Genomic DNA, 18,956 nt, shown 5'->3' with positions numbered 1-18,956 from the left:
AAGTTTGGGGGTGGGATTAGGAGCAAGGCTGTCTACTACCCTGCAGGGGTCCCCAGTGCCCCCGAACACTTAGGTGACCAAGGCTGCAGGAAACGCTGTCCCTGGGGAAAGCAGGGCGCCAGCTCAGCCTAGAGCGACAGTGCCTGGGGGAAGGTCAGTGCTGGGGGCCCAGGCTTCTGGGATTCCCCCCATCCCCAGGAGCCCCGGGATTTGAAGGGCTGTGACTCTAGGGGGCGGCCCTGCCCGGTTTTGAGCAGAGGAAGTTCTGCTGTAGGGCTGTGTGGGCCCAAGCTGGGCGCCTGTGATGTGGGACAGAGAAGGAAGGTTTTGGGACAAAAGTTTGCCCGCCTCGTGGACAACCCCTCCTGCTGATCCAGCCCTCCGTACTTCCTCGGCTCGCGCGACAGCCCCACCCGGCCCGCCCGTTTGGGGAGGGGGCGGCGCGCCCGCCGGCATTGTGTCTGCGTGTCGTCATCTCGGGGGGGCCCCCAGCAAACGGCATTCGTGGTCTTGGCCCGTGCATTCCACAGGCCAAGGAAGAAAAGTTCTGCGGGCGAAGGCGCCCGGGGATGACAGCGGCGCCCGGGCCGCGCGCGCCCCATCCCGCAGTCCCGCGCCCCAGGGCGCCCTTACCTGCGCGGCTCGGAGGCGGCGCCCACAGCAGCAGCAGCAGCAGCAGCGGCGGGGGCAGCAGCGGGGCGCCCGGGCGGAGCGGGCTGCGCGCTTTCCAGCGGGTATGGACGTCCATGCCGGCGGGGCGCGGGCCGGGGCGCACAGGGGCGCTCGGAGGCGCGCGGGGACGCACAGGGGCGCGGGTCACGGCCCGGGCAGCGCACTCAGCAGGGACCGCACCACTTTAGGAGGTCATGGGGACCTCGGCACCCCCCGTTCTTCTTTGTGGCGGCGGCTGTTCTAGAAGGGGCGGCTGGCGCGCTCGCCCACGGGCGGGAGGGCTCGACTTTGGCCCGCGGGGCGGCCGGGACCCCGCTGGGCTCGCTCGCCCTCGCCTCCTCCTCCTCCTCCAACTCCTTCTCGCCTCCTCCTCGCCGCCGCCGCCCCGCGACCCGCTCCCCGTGGGCGCTCCGCTCGAGTGAGGTCCTGCGCCAGCCGCGGGGACGGAGAGTGCGGACCTCGCCTTCGGCGCCGAGCACTTTTTTCCCCCTTTTCCTCCCTCCCTCTCTCCTGGAAGGCAGCCGCGGAGGCTGTCGATCCCCGACGCCCGCAGCAAATCAGAGCCCGGCGCTGGGCTCGGCGAGGCCAGCCCCCGCCTCCCACTGGGCGCCGCGGGCGAGGGGGTGGGGACAGCGGGCGAGTCGCAGCGAGGAAGGGGCTGGCCCGGGGCGGAGCGGACGTGGGGCGGGCGCGGCCCCCTGTTCTTTCTCTGAGAGCCGGTAGGCGGGCGGGCCTGGGGAGGCCTCGGAGCCCAGGGGCCCACCCTGGTCCCCCCACTCTTCCCACCCCAGGTGCCCGCACCTGGCCGTGCTCCAAGAACCAGTGCAGAGGGGCCCCGAGGTTTGATCACTTTGGGTTAAAAAGAAAGTTGCAGTTTACCCTGCCTAACTTTTTCTTTAACGTGGAGGAGTTCAGAGCTCCTCTTCTGGGTGGAGACTAAACTTCCCATCCAGCCAGATCAGGGCGCCCAAGACTGTGGCCTACGTGTCAACCCGGACCGAGGACCTGCCTCCTAACTGCAGATTGGCACGGGACCGAGCTGGGGTCTGACTTCCCAAGAGCTCCCGGGACCTCCATGTGCTTGGACGGGAACATCTGGGTTATTAATCAGGCGAAGTTTGGCTCTGCGGCCCCCAGACCCCCACCCCTCAGGCCTGCCCACTCCCTGGTGGCCCCTCTGCAATAAAAAGGAAACCAAAGAAGGCATCCCCTTGGGAGTGACAGCTGGCGCAGGGAGAAGGCATTCCTGATCAGCTGCTCTCGGGGAAGAGCTGGGGCCCTGATTCTCCTGCCTGGCTTCTTTAAGCCCCTCGGGGTCTCCTCCAGCAGGAGGCCCGCCAGTCTCTGGGTGGTAGGTGGGCGTCTCTCCCTCCAGCTTCCCCAGGCCTGGCCTCCCTGCACAGCCTCCTGAAGCCTGACCCACACCCCTTCCCCAAGGGCTGCAGGGCTAGTTTTTTTAAAAGGAGGGAATCAGAATGAATTAAGAACGATTTGCAAACCCTGGGCCATCCCCATTCCCTTTGGACAAACAATTTAGCCAGGGATGCCAGACAGGGCTGGGACTCCCCTCTCCAGTTACATCTCCAGACTGGGCATGAAATTCCCCAAATGCTCTTTAATTCTCACCATTCTGGAAACAGGAGGTGAGGGAGGCGTCCGAGGTTAGGTTTGCCAGGATAGCCATGGCAGGCTCCGGAGCTGGGTGATAGGTCGCTGTTGCTAACTTGGTGATGAGGCTTTTAGTCTCCATATCTGCCACATGCACTTGCATAGGTATCAAATATTTCGCAGGAAAAGAATGAGAAGCTCTTCACACAGATGCGGGGAGGTGCTTGAGATACATTCGGTAAAGCAAATGTTAGTTCTGACCTATTTCCTTGTTATTTGATTTTATTTTGTTTTACAACTTGTATAAAGTATATGTGATCAGGGAAAAATGGGTGCGAGTTGTGTGCATGTGTGTGTTTGTGTGTGTGCCTGTGTGTGTGTCTGTGTGTTGGTTAACCTGCAGCCACTGGCCCTTTACTTTCCCTGTGGACTTCAATGAGTGAGAAATTCCATCAAACCCCAGCCTGCGCGCCAGCCCCAGCTGTGCTTGATCCTTGGAGTGCCCCCATCCCACCAGCAAGGCCAGCTACCCCCTGAAGACTAGGGGTGCTCACACAGGCCATGGCCTGGTTATCAGAAGAGAGTGCAGGCTTTCTGGTTCCAGCTTCTTTTTCCCCAAGCACAAGTGGGGCTCCTTTCTGACAGTCCCATGTGCACATCCGTGCCGGTCAGCAAGCCCTCCTGTAACTCAGAGCCAGCATCTAAACTTTGCCCTGAAGTAACACAACTGGCGCCTTAAGAGCTGATACTCAAGTGACCACCCCAAGGTCCCCCAAAAGTTGACTTCTCAGCAATGGTAAGATGGCTCAGGCTTGCAGCTCAAGCAGCCATGACAGATGCACTTTATCCTCTCTTGGAGGGCAAGTGGTGCGGTGGCTTGGAAAGCTGCCAAATGTGAGTTTCCACCCTCATCTGAGCCTTGAGTTGGGTGGAGAGACAAGTTTCTATCCCACCAGGAAACTCGGAGAGAAGGCCCCAGACTTGGCGACCTGATGTGTGAGCCAGGGACTGTGGGAGAATGGCCTGGCAGTACCAATCAGGATTCGAACTCTGTTGCCAAACTAAGAGTATCAGCCACATCTTAAGGCTTTTGCCTCATACTCTTCACCCACTTGCATCAGTTCTCACGCACCGGTAGGGAATACTGGCATCTCTCCCATCCACAGATGAGGAAATCAGGGGCCAGAGAGGGTAGGGGACTTATCCAGTTCATCCGTAGCAGAGTCCAGATTTGGACCCAGGTCTCGGTGCTTGGAGCCCAGTGTGCATTGCCTGCCTCCCCATGGCATCCGGACCACACGCCTGCCGCCAGGACCACCCTGCCCAGTTTCAGACAACAGCAACTGGTGCACATTGTCCCAAACTCACCATCTTCCATGCCCTCCCACAACTGAGCAAAACGAGAGTCCTTGGGAAACTGTTGATCGCGCACGTCCTCCTTGCCAACACTGCTCTAGGCTTTAGGGAGTATGTGGTGAGCAAGGTGCCTGGGTACCTTCCACATTGACCTGCGATGCAGCAGTGACTCCCACGCCCATGCAGAGGTGGCTCCTTTTTTGCATGTGTGTCTTCCTTGTCTTCTGCTATCCGTCGTTTCCCATCTAGCCCTCCCTGGCGGCCTGCTCCTGTTCACGGCACTCACCGCAGAAGGCTAACCAGGTCCTGTACCCTGTGTACTCCTGGCCCACCGGGGGCGCCACCACCCATCACTGTGTGTTTCCCACAGTGCCTAGCAGAGAGTGGAACAGGCCAGGTGCCCTGCACCTTGCACGTGGCGTCCAATGGCCCAACTTCTCCTTCCAAGGCTGTGTTTCTTCTCATTTATTTTTCGAGCGGCAGAGCCGTGGTCTGGACAGAGCAGCCGTGGCAAGCATCAGGTGTTGCCCTCATGTGGACCTGATGGTTCAGCACCAGTCCTGAGGGGTCACACCAGCCTCCCAGAGTCACGTCTGGCTGGAAAAGGGCCAGCTGCTTCCCAAGACAAAGGCCTCGAGGGACAGCCAGATTGTCCCTTCTTCTCCTAGACCCATGGAGGAGGTGGAGGAACACAGGTCTTCATGGAGTGCCTGGAGGCAGATATCTGCTTGCCCTCTAAGCATTTATGGTCCAGAGAGTGCTGAAGCGGGCCCAGGAGGGCCTGGGTGAGCCATGGCCTGGCAGAGTGGCTGGAAGCTGCCCCACTCTGTCCCATGCAGGGGAGGAGTTCCCTCTAGCTGTGCGAGGAGAATGCTCTGAACCTGCATCCGGCACCTGGGGCTGCAGCTGTGTCCTTCAGCTGATGTCCTGGGACCAGGCCAACTCCAGAGTCACACAGACTTCCGTTAGAATCCCAGCAGCACCAGTCACTAGCCACATGACCTTGGGCAAGAGGATTCTGTCTCTGAGCCTCAGTTTGTTATCTGTGAATGGGAGGTGAAGAAACTGACCTCTGGGGGGTCCCTGGGAAGCTCAGATGAGAAGGTAGGTGAGGGAGGCCTGGCCACAGTCCCCTCCCTCCCTGCTCCCTGCTGCTAGGCACTCATCCTCTTCTGCCTCCTCCAAGCCCCCTGCCGCCCTCCAGGGCTTCACCTGTTTACCTGCATCATCTCATTCAATGGAGCAACAACCCTTTGAGGTAGGAGGAAGCTGAGGCTCGGAGAGGAGAAACTATTTGCTGGAGGCTGAACAGCAAGGGTGTGGCTAAACCCAGTAGCCCAGAACCCGGCGCTTAACCACTGTGCAGCCTGCACACCAGCAGCAGAGCGAACCAAGGAGGCACCGGGTACGAGGGCCGGCCCGTGGCTGACTGCATGTCCTGCTGGTTCCAGGGGCCCAGACCCCCACTGGCCCTGGTTTACCTTCTGACCCATTGGCCTTGACCACTGCTCCGCGTGAGCTGTGGCTTCTCAGCAGACCAGGGGCCACCGCTGTGCCCACAGAGCCAGCAGGACTCTCCCTATGTACTGGAGTGGGGCAGATGGGAGGGAGCCCCTTTCAAGCCAGAGCTCTCTTTGAAAAATTACTTGGGGAAGGCGCCACTTTAAAGGCCTTAGACAAAGCATGTCCTTCATTGCCTTGTTTTTGCAGCCTTCTTCAGCCTGTGTCCACCAAGTGGAGAGTAGAGGAGAGGGTGAGAGAGGGGCCGGGGCCGTGCCCCAGGTCACCAGGCTTCCCAGGTGTGTGAGTCAGCTCAGCTGCCACAGCAGAGTGCCACAGATGGGGCAGCTTAGACAGCAGGGATTTATTCCCTCACAGTCCTGAATGCTGGAAGTCCGAGGTCGAGGTGACGGCAGGGCTGGTTTCACCCAAGGCCTCGCTCCTCGGCCTGCAGACGGCATCATCCCCCCATGCCCTCACACAGTCATTTCTCTGTGTGTTGTGTCCTCATCTCCTCTTCTTTCAGGAACCCCAGTCAGTTGGATGAGAGCCCACCCTAATGATCCCACTTTAACTTAATTATCTTGTTAAAGGCCCCATCTCCAATCACAGCCACACTCTGAGAGGCAAAGCTTCAATGTACGAATTTTAGGGGGACACAATTCATCCCCTTAAAACTGGATTCCTGCAAAACAGTCCCAGTCCGTGGGCCTTTAGCAGAAATCTGAGGATTGAGGGGCTCTGTTTTCTGGCACAGTAGAGACCTTTACCCACCCAGGTGCTCTCCTGTTGTGGATTCTGACACCCCAAGGCGGGGGCAGGGGTGAGGGGTGCAGACTCTGGCCAGTGGGAGGGGACTCTGGCCAGTGAGAGGGGACCCCGGCCAGTGGGAGGGAACTCTGGCCAATGGGAGGGGACTCTGGCTTCTGATGAATGTGTGCCACCCTGTCTCCTTGTCCCTCTAGCACATAGGCTGAACCTCTCCTCAGTGGCACTGTCCACCCTGGGTGTGAGAGTGGGGCCAGCAGGAGGGCCCAGAACACCAGTGCAGATGCAGCATCTCCTCCAAAAGGCTCCAAGCCCACTCCAGAGTCTCCTCTGTTTGCTTCCGTCCCCACAGCAAATTGCCCTCCCTTTTCTGCAAGTGAGGTGCCCCCGCCCACACCACCTGTTAGGAGCACATTCTGTTCTGGATATGAAGGTGTGCATGTGAATAAGTCAGTCTTTGGGACAGATGTGTCTGGGAGCAGGTGTGCATGGGAGCAGTGGTGCACAGGGGCAGGTGTGTATTGGAGCAGGTGGGCACAGAAGCAGGTGTGGCTGGGGGCACACAGTCAAGCATAGTAGGTGGGGGCATACGCCTTGGAACACAGTGTGGTCACATCTGTGTATCCCTCTGCTTCCGGAGAAGCAGCCGTGGGTCTGACCTCAGTCTCCCCAGTCCAAGCCTGCTGCCTATGCTCCATCTAGATGTGGGTGAGAGGGGGTGGGAGGGGGTGAGAGTGGGTGAGAGGGGGTGAGAGTGGGTAAGAGGGGGTAGGAGTGGGTGGGAGGGGGTAAGAGTGGGTGAGAGGGAGTGAGAGTGGGTAAGAGGGGGTAGGAGTGGGTGGGAGGGGGTAAGAGTGGGTGAGAGGGGGTGGGAGTGGGTGAGAGGGGGTGAGAGTGGGTGAGAGGGGGTGGGAGTGGGTGGGAGGGGGTAAGAGTGGGTGAGAGGGGGTGGGAGTGGGTGGGAGGGAGTGAGAGGGGGTGAGAGGAGTGAGTTGGGAAGAACCTGGGCAGGCTGTGGTCCAATGAACTCCAGGCCCCATGATTCCATTGAAAATGCAATCCGCTGACTCAATGGTTTACTTGAAGCCCTTCCTCCGCACCTGAACTTCTACCACTTTGTGAAGCTGAAGCCCCTTCCTCCTCCCCAACCCTCAGCCTTCCCCAACCCAGAGTCCAGCAAAGGAGCTGTTCTCCTCCCAGAGCTCCCATCCCGGGACACCACGGTGCCAGGACCCACAGCCCAATTCATTAAGCCACACAGGCAGGACCAGACACAGCTGGCCCTGGCATCTGATCAAACATACACACGCAACTGGAGGTTGGAGGCACTTTTCATCATGGCGGCTCAGGCTCTTTATCATGGTCTGATGGAGGGCCAGGAAGCAGGGCTCTCGACAGCTGAGGGGCTGCCCCTCCTTCAAGCCCGGGGACAGAGCAGCATAAATCAGCAAGGGATGGAGCCGTGACATCGATGGCCGAAACAGCCTGGCTGTCCCTTGGCTGCGCCTGGCCCTGCCATCTCACTGGCCCCGCTCCACTGTGCAGCACAGCTGTTTCCATGTCATGTCCACGAAGGCCTGGTTTTACTGGACCTGGATATCCCATCAGGTGCCAAGTAAACCCTGCAAAATAATGGAATTTCCAGGCGAGAGAGCCCATGACGAACACCAAACAGACTTTAGATATATAGAGTGAGTTCACAATTAATTCAGGCCACAGTGTGCCAATGCACATTTCCAAACTGGGCCTAGGTTGGCATGTCATCCTTCAGGAGAATATGTTAGAGATAAAGGTTGAGTTTGAAGCCCAAGAGAAATGTCAGTTGGAAAGATCCCCGCTATTAAATCTTTTAAAGAACCATCTGCATAGGTGGAAAGAGAATCCTCCCAGTCAATGGGCTGTTCCCCAGGAGTCAACAAGATCACCCAGGTGAAACAGCATTTGAGGGTGTCTGCGACGATTCCCCACCTAGGGATCTCACTGAAGCTTTCCCACCATCTGACGAACGTGAGGGCAGGCATGACCACAGAGCCTGGAGCAAGCGGCGTCCTGGATATGAGTCTGCCTCAGCAACGGGCCCGAGGCTGCAGCCTCCCCACGCTGGCTCAGGTTCTCCTCTGGAAAGTGGGGACAGCAGTGCACCCCTGCACAGGACGCTGTGGAGGTTATCCGAGATGACACGCAGACTGTGCGGGGCACAGAACAGAGGCTCAGAAAAGGCTCCATCCATCCTGCTTCCGGCAGCTTCATGATTGACTGGGGAAACTGAGCCTCAGCGGGTGAAACCACTTAACTCGGAGGAGTAGGAGTTGGAGACAGCCCCACCCCATCTGGGCACAGAGCTCTTTCCATGCCCAACCGCCCCAGCGACGCTCCAGGACGCCACGAGCGTAAGGCGGTGGGACCAGCAGGAATGCCTGTTAGCTGAAGGCTTTCTCAGAAAGTCAGGAGCCAGTGCCCCACACTCTGCAGGGGGGTTGGCCCAGACCCCCTCAGGGCCCAGACTCCCCTGGCCTCTGTCAAGAGTATGGATTGCTGACAGCCCACAGCTGAGTTCCTTGCCTAAACGGGCTTTTACTGGAGGTTAGACCCCCTCCCTGCTCAAGGGCAGCCCACACCCAAGGACCGGTTGGGAAGAAGGTTCGAGGTCCTGTCCCTTTTCCTGAATGTGGGACAACTCAGAAGGGCGGTCCCCGCTTCCGAGTCCTGCGGTCGGGGGGCTCCGTGAGGCCTCTGCAGAATGCATGCAACTGCGCCCCGGCTCGCTGCCCTCGCCCCCCACAGGCCTTCTTTCCAGAGCCCGCCCAGAAAACCCGGAGCCTCAGAGTCAGCTACCAAAGGACGCTGATATATGCACTGTCCTCCTAGACACTTCTCTCTGCAGACAGGGGTCAGCAGGGCCCAGGCTCAGGGCCCAGGGGTTCAAGAAGTAGGGACGCTTGTGGGAGCATGTCCCAAACGGATACAAGAGGAGGAGGGGCATATTGGGACCAGGTGCCACCCCTCACTGATGCCATCCTGGACTCTTCCCCACCTGCAGAGGGAATGCACATGCCCAGGCCCAGAGGAAGCCACAGAAGGCCACCCCAAGGAGGCTGTGATGGAACAGGGAGGAGGTGGCCTGGGGGCTGAGGGGCTGAGGGGCTGGAGACAGGAGGGTGGGGTGGCTGGCACAGGGCAAGCCAGTCTAGGCAGGGAGTTTGTATCCTTCCCAAGGAGAATGGGGATGCGTAGAGGGTTTTAAGAGGAGAAGGCTATGTCACACTTGCATCCTGGAAAGGTCTCTGACTTCAGTGTTGAGGATTGCTTAGAGGAACAAGAGGTGGGGCTCAAGTCAGAGGCAGCTATGGTTTCCAGGGAGAGGGGAGACGGGTGGGATGCCTTCCAGTACACGGTGGAGGAGGAATTGGCTGGGACTCGCCGGCAGCAAGGGCAGCGGTGCCCAGGACCCCACCCAGGCTGTGCTTATCATTTGAAGGACTTTGCCTTGGACACTGTCAGCTGCAGAGTGCACCTCCGGCCAGGCACCTGCGAGGTAGGCACTGTGGCCCTGCCTGTTCCCAGACATGGTGTATTAGTCTGTTCCCATACTGCTATGAAGACATACCCGAGACTGGGTAATTTATAAAGAGAAGAGATTTAATTGACTCACTCTTCCGCATGGCTGGGGAGGCCTCAGGAAACTTAACAATCATGGCGGAAGGCACCGCTTCATAGAGCAGCAGGAGAGAGAATGTGTGCCGGACAAAGTGGGGAAGCCCCTTATAAAACCATCAGATTTTGTGATAACTCACTCGCTTTCAAAACGACAGCATGGGGGAAACCACCCTCATGATTCAATGACCTCCACCTGGTCCCGCCCTTGACGTGTGGGGATTATTACAATTCAAGGTGAGATTTGGGTGGGGACACAGAGCCAAACCATACCACACAGGAACCATGGCCCCCATCACTCAGGACCCTATGCAGGGCCTCCCACGGGGAGCAGAGAACACAGTCCACCCAGGAACCTCTCTTGGACATTGTTTTCGTACCATCACCTCCTTCTCATGGTCTCACACATGGCAACCACCCGCCCCCCATTCTCCTGGCCCTTGGCACTAACTCCCCTGTGAGGGAGGCAAAGGCCACAGTTCCCATCCCACAGATAAACTGAGGCCTTGAGACAGGACTGATTTGTCTCAGGTAGGAAACCAGCGCATCTGCCCAGGTCTGGCAAGAGCCCCTGGGAGTGACCTATGAGATTCAGGTGGCGCGTTCTTCCTCGGAGAGGCAGGGCTGCCTACACACACCCTAACCATATTTCCTGGCCCACTTACATCAAGCCTCAGCAAAAATCCCCATCCTTGAGGCCTTGGGGACCCCCTTCCTGAGCCGGGTGTAAGAGGTTTCATGGATTCACTGTCTCATTCATCCCCTCACCATGGCCATGTGGTGGGAGCCGACAGACACTGAAGACCTGGGGTGTTAGGTGGCTTTGGGAAAGTCATTCTGCAATTTGAATTGGGTCCCCCAAGTGCAGGGAGCTCACCGTGACTTTTGGGTTTCACTGTGGGATGCATATTTACATGCATCCTGGCCCCCAGGCAGACCCTGAGAATACACGGCTGCTCATCTCGGGCAAGGCCTGGGGCTGTTTGACATCATGCGAGCATACCCTCCGCCTCTCAGGGCAGTGTTCAGGCGGGACAAGGATGCCCTGCTTATTGGCTGAAACAGCCAAGCTTCATTTGTTAAAAATTCTAGTCCTTGAGCCACGCCAATTTCATTATGGTCCTTGCCTCCGAGTCCTGGAGCTGCCATAAGAAAATACCACAAACAGGGAGGCTTAAAACAGCAGAAATGTTTCTCTTCCAGTTCTGGAGGCCAGAGGCTCGAGACCGACATGTTGCAGGGCCACATGCCTCAGAGGCCTCTCCCTGCCTGCTCTGGTCCTGGCGGCTCCAGGCCTTCCTCTTGTGGCTCCAATCTCTGCCTTCATTTCACACCACCTGTCTTCAGGGCTTGTCTGTTATTTTGGCCTCCTCTGCCTCCATCTTACAAGAACACCTGGGATGGTATTTAGGGCTGGGCCAGCCTGGCTAATCCAGGAGGATGACCTCATTCATCTCAGGTCCTTAAGATGATTGCATCTGCATGGACCCTTTTTCAAATCAGGCCGTCTTCACAGGTTTGGGGTCTGGGATATGGGAGTATATTTTGGGAGCCACGTTTCAACCCTGTATTAGTCAGAGTTCTCTAGAGGGACGGCACTAATAGGGTAGCTGTACATATGAAGGGGATTTTATTAAGGAGAACTGACTCACGTGATCACAAGGTGAAGTCCCGCCATAGGCCATCTGCAAGCTAAGGAGCCAGGAAGCCAGTGTGAGTCCCCAAACCTCAAAAGTAGGGAAGCCCACATTGCAGCCTTCAGTCTGTGGCCAAAGGCTCAAGAGCCCCTGGCAAACCACTGGTGTAAATCCAAGAGTCCAAAAGCTGAAGAACTTGGAGTCTAATGTTCAAGGGCAGGAAGCATCCAGCATGGGGGAAAGATGGAGGCCAGAAGACTCAACCAGACTTTTCCTTCCATGTTCTTCTCCCTGCTTTATTCTGGCCATGCTGGCAGCTGATTAGATGGTGCCCACCTGGATTGAGGGTGGGTCTGCCTCTCCCCGCCCACTGACTCAAATGTGAATCTCCTTTGGCAACACCCCCACAGACACGCCCAGGAACAGTACTTTGCATCCTTCAATCCAATCCAGTTGACACTCAATATTAACCATCACAATGCACTACATTCCAGGACACAGTAAAATAGGCCTCTGTACCCCACGTCTTCCTGTGCTCTCCAGCTTTGGAAGCTGAGAAGACAGTGGGGTGGAGACAGCCATGGTTTGGAGCAACAGGGGGTAAATGGTGCCTGCTGTGCAGCTGGGTGTTGGGGGCAGAAACCTGTCCCCAACAGGAGGGTTCAAGCTGGCAAGAACACACGGGGAGCTTGGTCAGAGGCTGCGTGCGGTGGCGCGGTGCTCGTGCGAGACGCATGCCGTCTGGGGCTGTTATTTTTTCCAGCAGGCTCTAATTTTGTTTTCATTTTTAGTATTAAACCAATGTTTTTAATGGAAATATCTCCCAGATTAGATTTTCTTCCATAAGAGGAAGTGAAAAGGGATATAGAATTTAAAATGACTCTCAAACTGGAGTCGAACCCAGAAGCCATATGTATTCCACCCTCATAGTCTTTGAGCCTGGTCCACAAGCTGAGCCTCCGGGAGGGTTCTCGGGCCGCAGAGAAGCAGGAGGAGGAGACAGAGGAAGAGTCCACACAGGAGGTGAGCACTCAGGCTCGGAACCCTAGAAGCAGGCTGAGGGCCACAGCGCCCGGGTGAAGGAGCCACACAGGAGGTGAACACTCAGGCTCGGAACCCTAGAAGCAGGCTGAGGGCCACAGCGCCCGGGTGAAGGGGCCACACAGGAGGTGAGCACTCAGGCTCAGAACCCTAGAAGCAGGCTGAAGGCCACAGCGCCCGGGGGGAAGGAGCCAGGACACCCTCCCAGCCCATTCCTCCAGGGTGCCGTCTCTTTCACTTCCACCTTGCAGCAAAAACAGGGCTGATCAGACGCCCAGGGCCTGGCAGGGGCACAGGACAGGAGCGTGGGCAGGGAAGCTCAGCTGTGGCAGGCCAACAGTGGCACCTGAAGAGAGGCCCACACTCATGCCCCGAACCCCTGGATATGATCTTATTTGGAAAAAGGGTCTGTGCAGGTGCAATTAGGTTAAGGACTGTAGGATGAGGCCATCCTCCTGCATTTGCCACGTGGGCCCTAATCACCACCCCCAGTGTCCTTAGAAGAGAGAGGCAGAGGAGATTAAAAACCAAACAGGAGAAAAGCTGCGTGAAGACAGAGGCGGAGGCTGGAGTATGGTGGCCACAAGCCAAGGAGCACCTGGAGCCCCCAGAGCTGGTGAAGGCAGGAGGGTGCTCCCCTGGAGCCTCTGGGGGTGCAGCCCTGCCGACGCCCTGGCTGCGGACTCCAGGCTCCCGCGCTGAGGGAAGAGATCTGTCTCCAGCCTTCGAGGTTATGCTCCTTCCATCCTGTGGTGGCCGCAGGACTCACCCACACAGCCTTCTGAGCTCAGCGCTCAGTGGGCAGGCCCACAGCGTGGGGCACCTGGAAGGGCTGGGACAGCGCCAGCAGGGGAGGGGCTGGGGGCAGGAAGTTCCAGGCGGCAGGTCGGGCAACCTGTGCCAAGACCCCTGTGCGACTGGGCCAAGGACTTGGCCCTCGGCGTCTCTCCCATGCCTGGCCAGTGAGGGTGACCAAGAAGGCACCAGGCCTGGGCCAGCCCCAGACAGGCTGGAGACAGGGGGCCAGCCAGGGAGGCCTACATGTCTGCTGTGGCCACTCCGGGCTGGACTCCTGGAAGAAGAGGATGGACTCGGAGGCAGGAGCAGGCAGGCTGCCCACCCAGTCCAGACAGGGAGCAGGTCACACCCATGAGCCGTTTTCCTGCCAGGCGCAGGGCTGGGAATTCTCATGGACGCGGGGTAGGCCCTGCCCGGGATGTTATTCAAACGCTGGGGCAGCGACTCCCAGACTGAACTGCCCCAGCTGCAGGAGCAATCCCACCAGGCGACAGGGGCCTGGAGGCTTCTGCAGCCAGAAGTGCAAGCTGGGCAGGGGTCCGCAGAGGAGCTGCAGGGGAATGGGCCTGGGGGTGACGCACAGGGTGAGCAGCGGGAGCCTGTGCAGCCCCCATCTGAGGGGCACAGGGGCTGCTCACCCACATCGGCATCAGCCGAGGCAGCTATGAGGCGTGAATTTCTGGTGAGGGCGAATGGATGTTCTCTTCTGATTGCTTCTATTTGGCTGGGGGTGGGGGGTGAACAGGAAGGGAAGGAAAGGCAGGCCATGGTCCTCCAGGGAACAGCCAGGGAAGGGGGGCCGCGCTTACTTTGAGTGACCATGGGCTTCAGTGGAGATAGTCACTCGGCTGTGTGCCCTCCTCCAGCCACACGTGTCCATGTGGGGCTGCACTGAATGGACAGAGGGTGAGAGCCAATCAGAGGCCGCTGACATGACTGGCACATGTGTCTGTCTCTGAGTACAATGTGTGGAGAGGGTTAGTGTGCCCCATAGATGTTCAAACGGAAGGCACAGCCACAGCTGATTAGAATCGTGTTGCCGTTCGCATCCATTCTCCTTAAATAACCCTGAGAAAGAACTATTTGCCCCAAGTCTTGTGCAAATTCCTAGGAAGAGAAATTTCTTACATGTCTCTGCCTTCTATGTGCCTGACATATCCTACTGAATACCGTGTGGAGTGGGTTGAAGGGTGGCCCCCAAAACAACAGGTCCACATCTAACTGGAAACTCTGGCTGGGGCCTCATCTGGAAAAATGAGTCTTTGCAGATGCAGGTAAGTTAAGGGTCTTGAGATGAGATCATTCTGGATTATCCAGATAGGTCTTAAATCCAATGACAAGTGTCCTCATAAGAGACACATAGCAGAGACACTGGGAGAAGAGGAGGGCTGGTGTGAAGACGGAGGCAGAGGCTGGAGCGACGTGGCCACAAGCCAAGGAAAACTTGGAGCCACTGGGAGTTGGAGGAGACAGGCAGGCCTCCCCGGGAGCCTCCGGAGGGCAGCAGCCCTGCTGACGTCCAGATTTCATACCTCCGGGCTCTGGAACTATGGGAGAGTACATCTGTGTTGTTTGAAGTCCCCTCGTTTGTGGCATACTGTGCAGGACACTAACATGCTGTTTAATGTAGGTTTCCCACTTCCCCATCTACAGACCCAAAGCTCAATGCCCTAAGAGCCCGGCGGGGTTCCCACCAGGGCTGAGATGGTGACGTGGCGTCCACCCGCCTGTCAACACCCCACTCTCCTCTGCACAGTAGCTGCCGCGGTCTTTCTGCTGCAGGGTGCAGCTGTCTCAGGTACCCTGCGCCTTGAGCGGACCACCCATCCTCGGCGTCTCAGACGCGCCCACCCACCTGCCTGAGCTCAGAAAGTGCCGGCTGTGCAGCCCGCGCGTGCCGTGGGCTTCTACTCGGCGTTCACATCTCACCTCTCTGCTTAGGAAAACCCACGCCTCGCGCCAAGGAAAATGAAGCAGAATGTTGTGCAGCGTTAATGAGACCGTGGGCCTGGGCATCTCCCGGCTGCTGCCCCCTGGGGAGGCACTTCCATTCACCAGGGCGCCCCGCCAAAGCCCCTGCCCGATGAGGAATTTTCCCCGCTTTGAAGCTGGTGGGCCTGTGCCAGTTTGGAACACGGGGATCCAGCTCCTTGCGGGAGAATAAAAGCAACTCGCAGACAGTAAATGCTGGCAGAGATTCGGTTCTCTTTATTTTTGTCAACAAGGAGATTTGTTTTAATGGGAACCAGCAGATTTTCCACTCCTGCAGGTCTCAACAGCAGCAGCCCGGCTTCCACCCCAGGTGGGACAGCTGCGAATCTGGGGACGGTGGGGATGGAGGGAGTGCGTCCTAGGGAGAAGGGGCCTCAGCAGCAGCAGGGCCACTCCTGTCTCTCTCCTGGCCTTCCACCCTGTCCTGCATGTCACCCTCCAGCTCACTGGCCCTCTGCTTCAGGCATCTGATGCCACTGTCCCCCAACTGCATTCTCCTCTTTGTGAGCTGACCTCAGGACGGGACACTGACTCCTTTCCCTCCCTTGTAAGGAGGAGGGTAAAGGAGCAGAAATGCTTCCTGCAAGATGATCACGTATCTTAGGCAAAGTACTTAGCCTCTCTGTGCCTCGTTTTCCTCATCTGTAAACTGGGGAACCTCAAAGGTTGTCATGAGGATTCCGTGAGATAATAAGTGCCTGCAGAAGCAGCTGGATTCACCCGTGCTAATATCAATCAGGCTTCAGCCTGCACGGGGAGAGCTGATCAGAGAGGCTCTTGGTTGTGTGTGTGTTTCTGAACCAGCGAGGGTGCAAACCTCAGACACTTAGGGGCCTGGAGGCTGGTAACAGTCCTACAGCTGGACCAGGCTGCCTGAGCTGCCCTTCTCCTTTACTCTGTAGACCTTGAGGCCCTGGCAGCCTCACCTTGACCCTGACCCACTGCTTCACCTGAGGTTGGTCCACCTTCCTGGCCTTAGGAGAGGTCCAGGTGTTCCGGCTTGCTGCAGCCAACAGTGCATGTCTCTTCCGAAGTCTGTGTTAAAATCTGCCTCGGCCGGAGAGCTTACACCACAGAAATAGGCAGATGCAGCAAATTAAGGCCTTTTCCCTGAAGAGTGAGTCAGTCATTAAGCACTCGGCAGCACCCGCTGGTTCCACCCCGCGGGATCCTGCTGACGTTGGCCTGCCCTCCCGGGGGCCTGGGTTTCCTTCCCTGCACCCTCCCGGCGATGTGCCAGGCCCTCGGGGGAGGATGGGAAGTTCAATCATCCCGTTATCCATGTTAAAAGCCCAGATTTCCTGTGGGGTGGCCATCTGCCTTCTTAAGAAGCTGTCTTTCCTAAACAGCTGCCTGCAGATATTTGCATGGCCGTCACGGGGAGCAGGATTATTCCATATGGGCCAGGAGGAATATGCTGCGTGGATGTTCGGGGAAGCAGTTTTGCTTTCACTCCGCATATGTCGTGGGGTTACAAAGGCCCTTCCCAGGCCCCTTTCTCTTTTCTGAGGACCCCTCAAAACTCCGCTCACTTAAAGAGTACAGAGATACTGTCGTTGCAAAGCCCCTGCTGTGGCCAGTTATGAAGGGTGCCTATCCCTGCCCCTGCTTCTGTCACCCAGAGGCCCTCCCAGGGAAAGGAGAATACATGCCCAGCTCTTGACACAGGCCTGGTGAGAATTCAATGTCTGGCCATCAGTACGTCCCAGGCCCATGTTCGCATCAAATCATAGAACTACTGGGAGGACTCTCAGAGGTGTCATGTTAACTTTCAGCAACTCCCCCTGAAAGGAGGCTGATTTCTTCATCAAAGCCCCCAGCTGAGGCTTGCTGAGTGGGGACGCTGTCCCTGCCTGCATGGGGTCCGGAGCTGCTTTGGTAAATGGCCAAACTGTCGGCCTGCATTGAGACTGGCCACTGGACAGCCTGGATACAAAATGTGCTGTTTTGTTTGTTTTGTTTACCTTTGAAGCAAATTAAAACAATTAAGGCTAGATTTAAAACTGGGTTGACCTACAGTCTTTTGGGGGCAGGGTCAGTGATCACATGTGCCTGAAGATGAATCGTGAGTTAATGTCACAGGAAAAGGTTGGGTCTTATCTGGGGAATGTAAGTATTTCACTCCGTGTTGTTTCTGGTTTATGCAGTGCTTTCAGACAGGCCCACGAGGAATGTAAACGCAGCACAGGGAAGCCACGGGTGGGCCCAGCGTGGCGCTGTGTGGGGCGAGGCTGAGAGGAGAGCTCAGGGCTCCTGGCCACTGCCTCTGTCTTCGTTCCCACGTGGAATGGCGACTTTCCTCATTCAAAAATGATAGCGTAGTTCAGTTAATATATTCTGCAAGTGGAGTGTCACATCTGCCGGGCGCTGCGTGGTTATTCAAGACTCGAATTGCGGTCTACAATTGTCACAGTCCTGGGAACGCGAATGCTGTGAGGCTGGAAGCTTGCAGGGAGGAAATCTCCGGGCCGGAGTTTGAACCAGGCCTTCCCAGGTCCACGGCCACATTTCGTCTCTGTCTTTGCATCCTAACACCTTCAGTGCTTAGGGAACTAACCAGCTCTTCCCTGAGCCTAGACCTCTTATTGGCTTGACTTGGGGTCAGAGAAAACTGGGTTGCTCACTGAGAAGGAACATGTAGGCTTCTCTTCAAACATACATGTAGGTGTGGATTTGAGAGGCTGCTGGGCCTGCATGAGGAAACATTTGCTGCGGAATCAGGAGGCCTGGGGGTCCATTTATTGCCGAATCCAAATGACTGACCTACTTTCCCTCCTCCTCTTTGGAACGAGACTTACTCTCCAGAAAGGCTGTGCCCCGTCCACTGTACCCTCCAGGCTGCATGACTCAATCGCAGGAAACTCAGTCCCTCCCAGTGATGAGCAATGGTGCTGGCGGGTGGGTGTCTGGAGGGACTGAGACAGCTCCCCTCCTCTGCAGAGAGACTGTTTTCAATGACCAGAGTGTGGGAGGTCAACAGACATGCCCCACACCCCAGCCCCACTGGCAGGGCGAGCTGGTGACTCAGGGCATGCAGGCGTGCAGAACTTCAGGTAGATGGTGGGCCCTGAGCTGTAGAGGCTGGGGCAAGCGAGTGCAGGACCCAGGAAGAGGCACCCAGTCGGGCAGTGTTTGAGCGGAGTGCCAGAAGGTAAGCTTGGATGGTGTTGGCCCTTCTGAGGCAATGTGGTGGCTGCTATGGGCTTCTGGAATGTCCTGGTGGCTTCTGGAACATCTACAAGTCCCCTTGCACACAGATGCTGCAAGAGGCAGACCAGATGGCTGGTGAATTGTCCCATTTCTTCTTACAAAAGCTGAATATTTTTTTTTTCGGTTCTGAAGAAAGAATCTCGGGGAATTTGAATGCCCACACATAAAATAGAGCAGAAGCTGACTATGTTCTTCCTACATTGCAGTGGGGGTCAGCAAACAGCCCGCGAGACCGATGAACAAACCCTTGCACGTCAGTCCTGGCCTGTCATGTGACCTTGGGCAATTTACTTATCCCTTCTGAACTTCAGCTCCTCCTCCCTGGGCAAGTCACGCTGTGAGTGTCTCCCGTGCCGGGCATGGAACAGCTCTGCGAATCTCAGCTGTCAAATGTAGACCTGACCCTCGTTCAGTGCTGCCTGAGACCAGGGGCTTTGCCAGCTCGGCCGTTCTGCAACTGCGTTGTGCAATGTGGTAGCCGCTAGCCAGACGTGGTTACTTAAATATTCACTTAAAAGTCATTACAATTAAGCAACATTTAAATTCAGTTTCTCCGTCACAAGAGCTGCATTTCAAGTGTCAATGGCCACATGTGCGTGGTGGTTACCAATCGCCCGACCCACATATAGGATGTTTCCATTGGTGCAGAGTTCTGTTGGACGTCGGATGGCATCAGTCCGGAACCTTGGGGGACCCACAGTCAGCTGGGACACTGGCCAA

At 57.1% G+C, this 18,956-nt stretch overlaps 1 protein-coding gene across 2 annotated transcripts in view; it reads right to left on the bottom strand.

Annotated features, from left to right (window-relative positions):
• The window catches only part of COL5A1 (collagen type V alpha 1 chain), a 207,332-nt gene extending 206,212 nt beyond the window's left edge, over positions 1-1,120 (bottom strand). For both annotated transcript variants that reach the window (XM_030818145.1, XM_030818146.1), the window contains exon 1: positions 634-1,120. In XM_030818145.1, coding sequence (XP_030674005.1) covers positions 634-748 — 115 coding nt within the window. In that variant the 5' untranslated portion in view covers positions 749-1,120. The remainder of the gene's footprint in view (positions 1-633) is intronic.
• Between the last annotated feature and the right edge of the window lie 17,836 nt (positions 1,121-18,956).

Source organism: Nomascus leucogenys, chromosome 8, assembly GCF_006542625.1.
Source record: "Nomascus leucogenys isolate Asia chromosome 8, Asia_NLE_v1, whole genome shotgun sequence".
NCBI classification, from domain to species: Eukaryota; Metazoa; Chordata; class Mammalia; order Primates; family Hylobatidae; genus Nomascus; species Nomascus leucogenys.
Note: the sequence above shows the minus strand (reverse complement) of the source record. Positions and strands in the feature narration are given on the sequence as shown.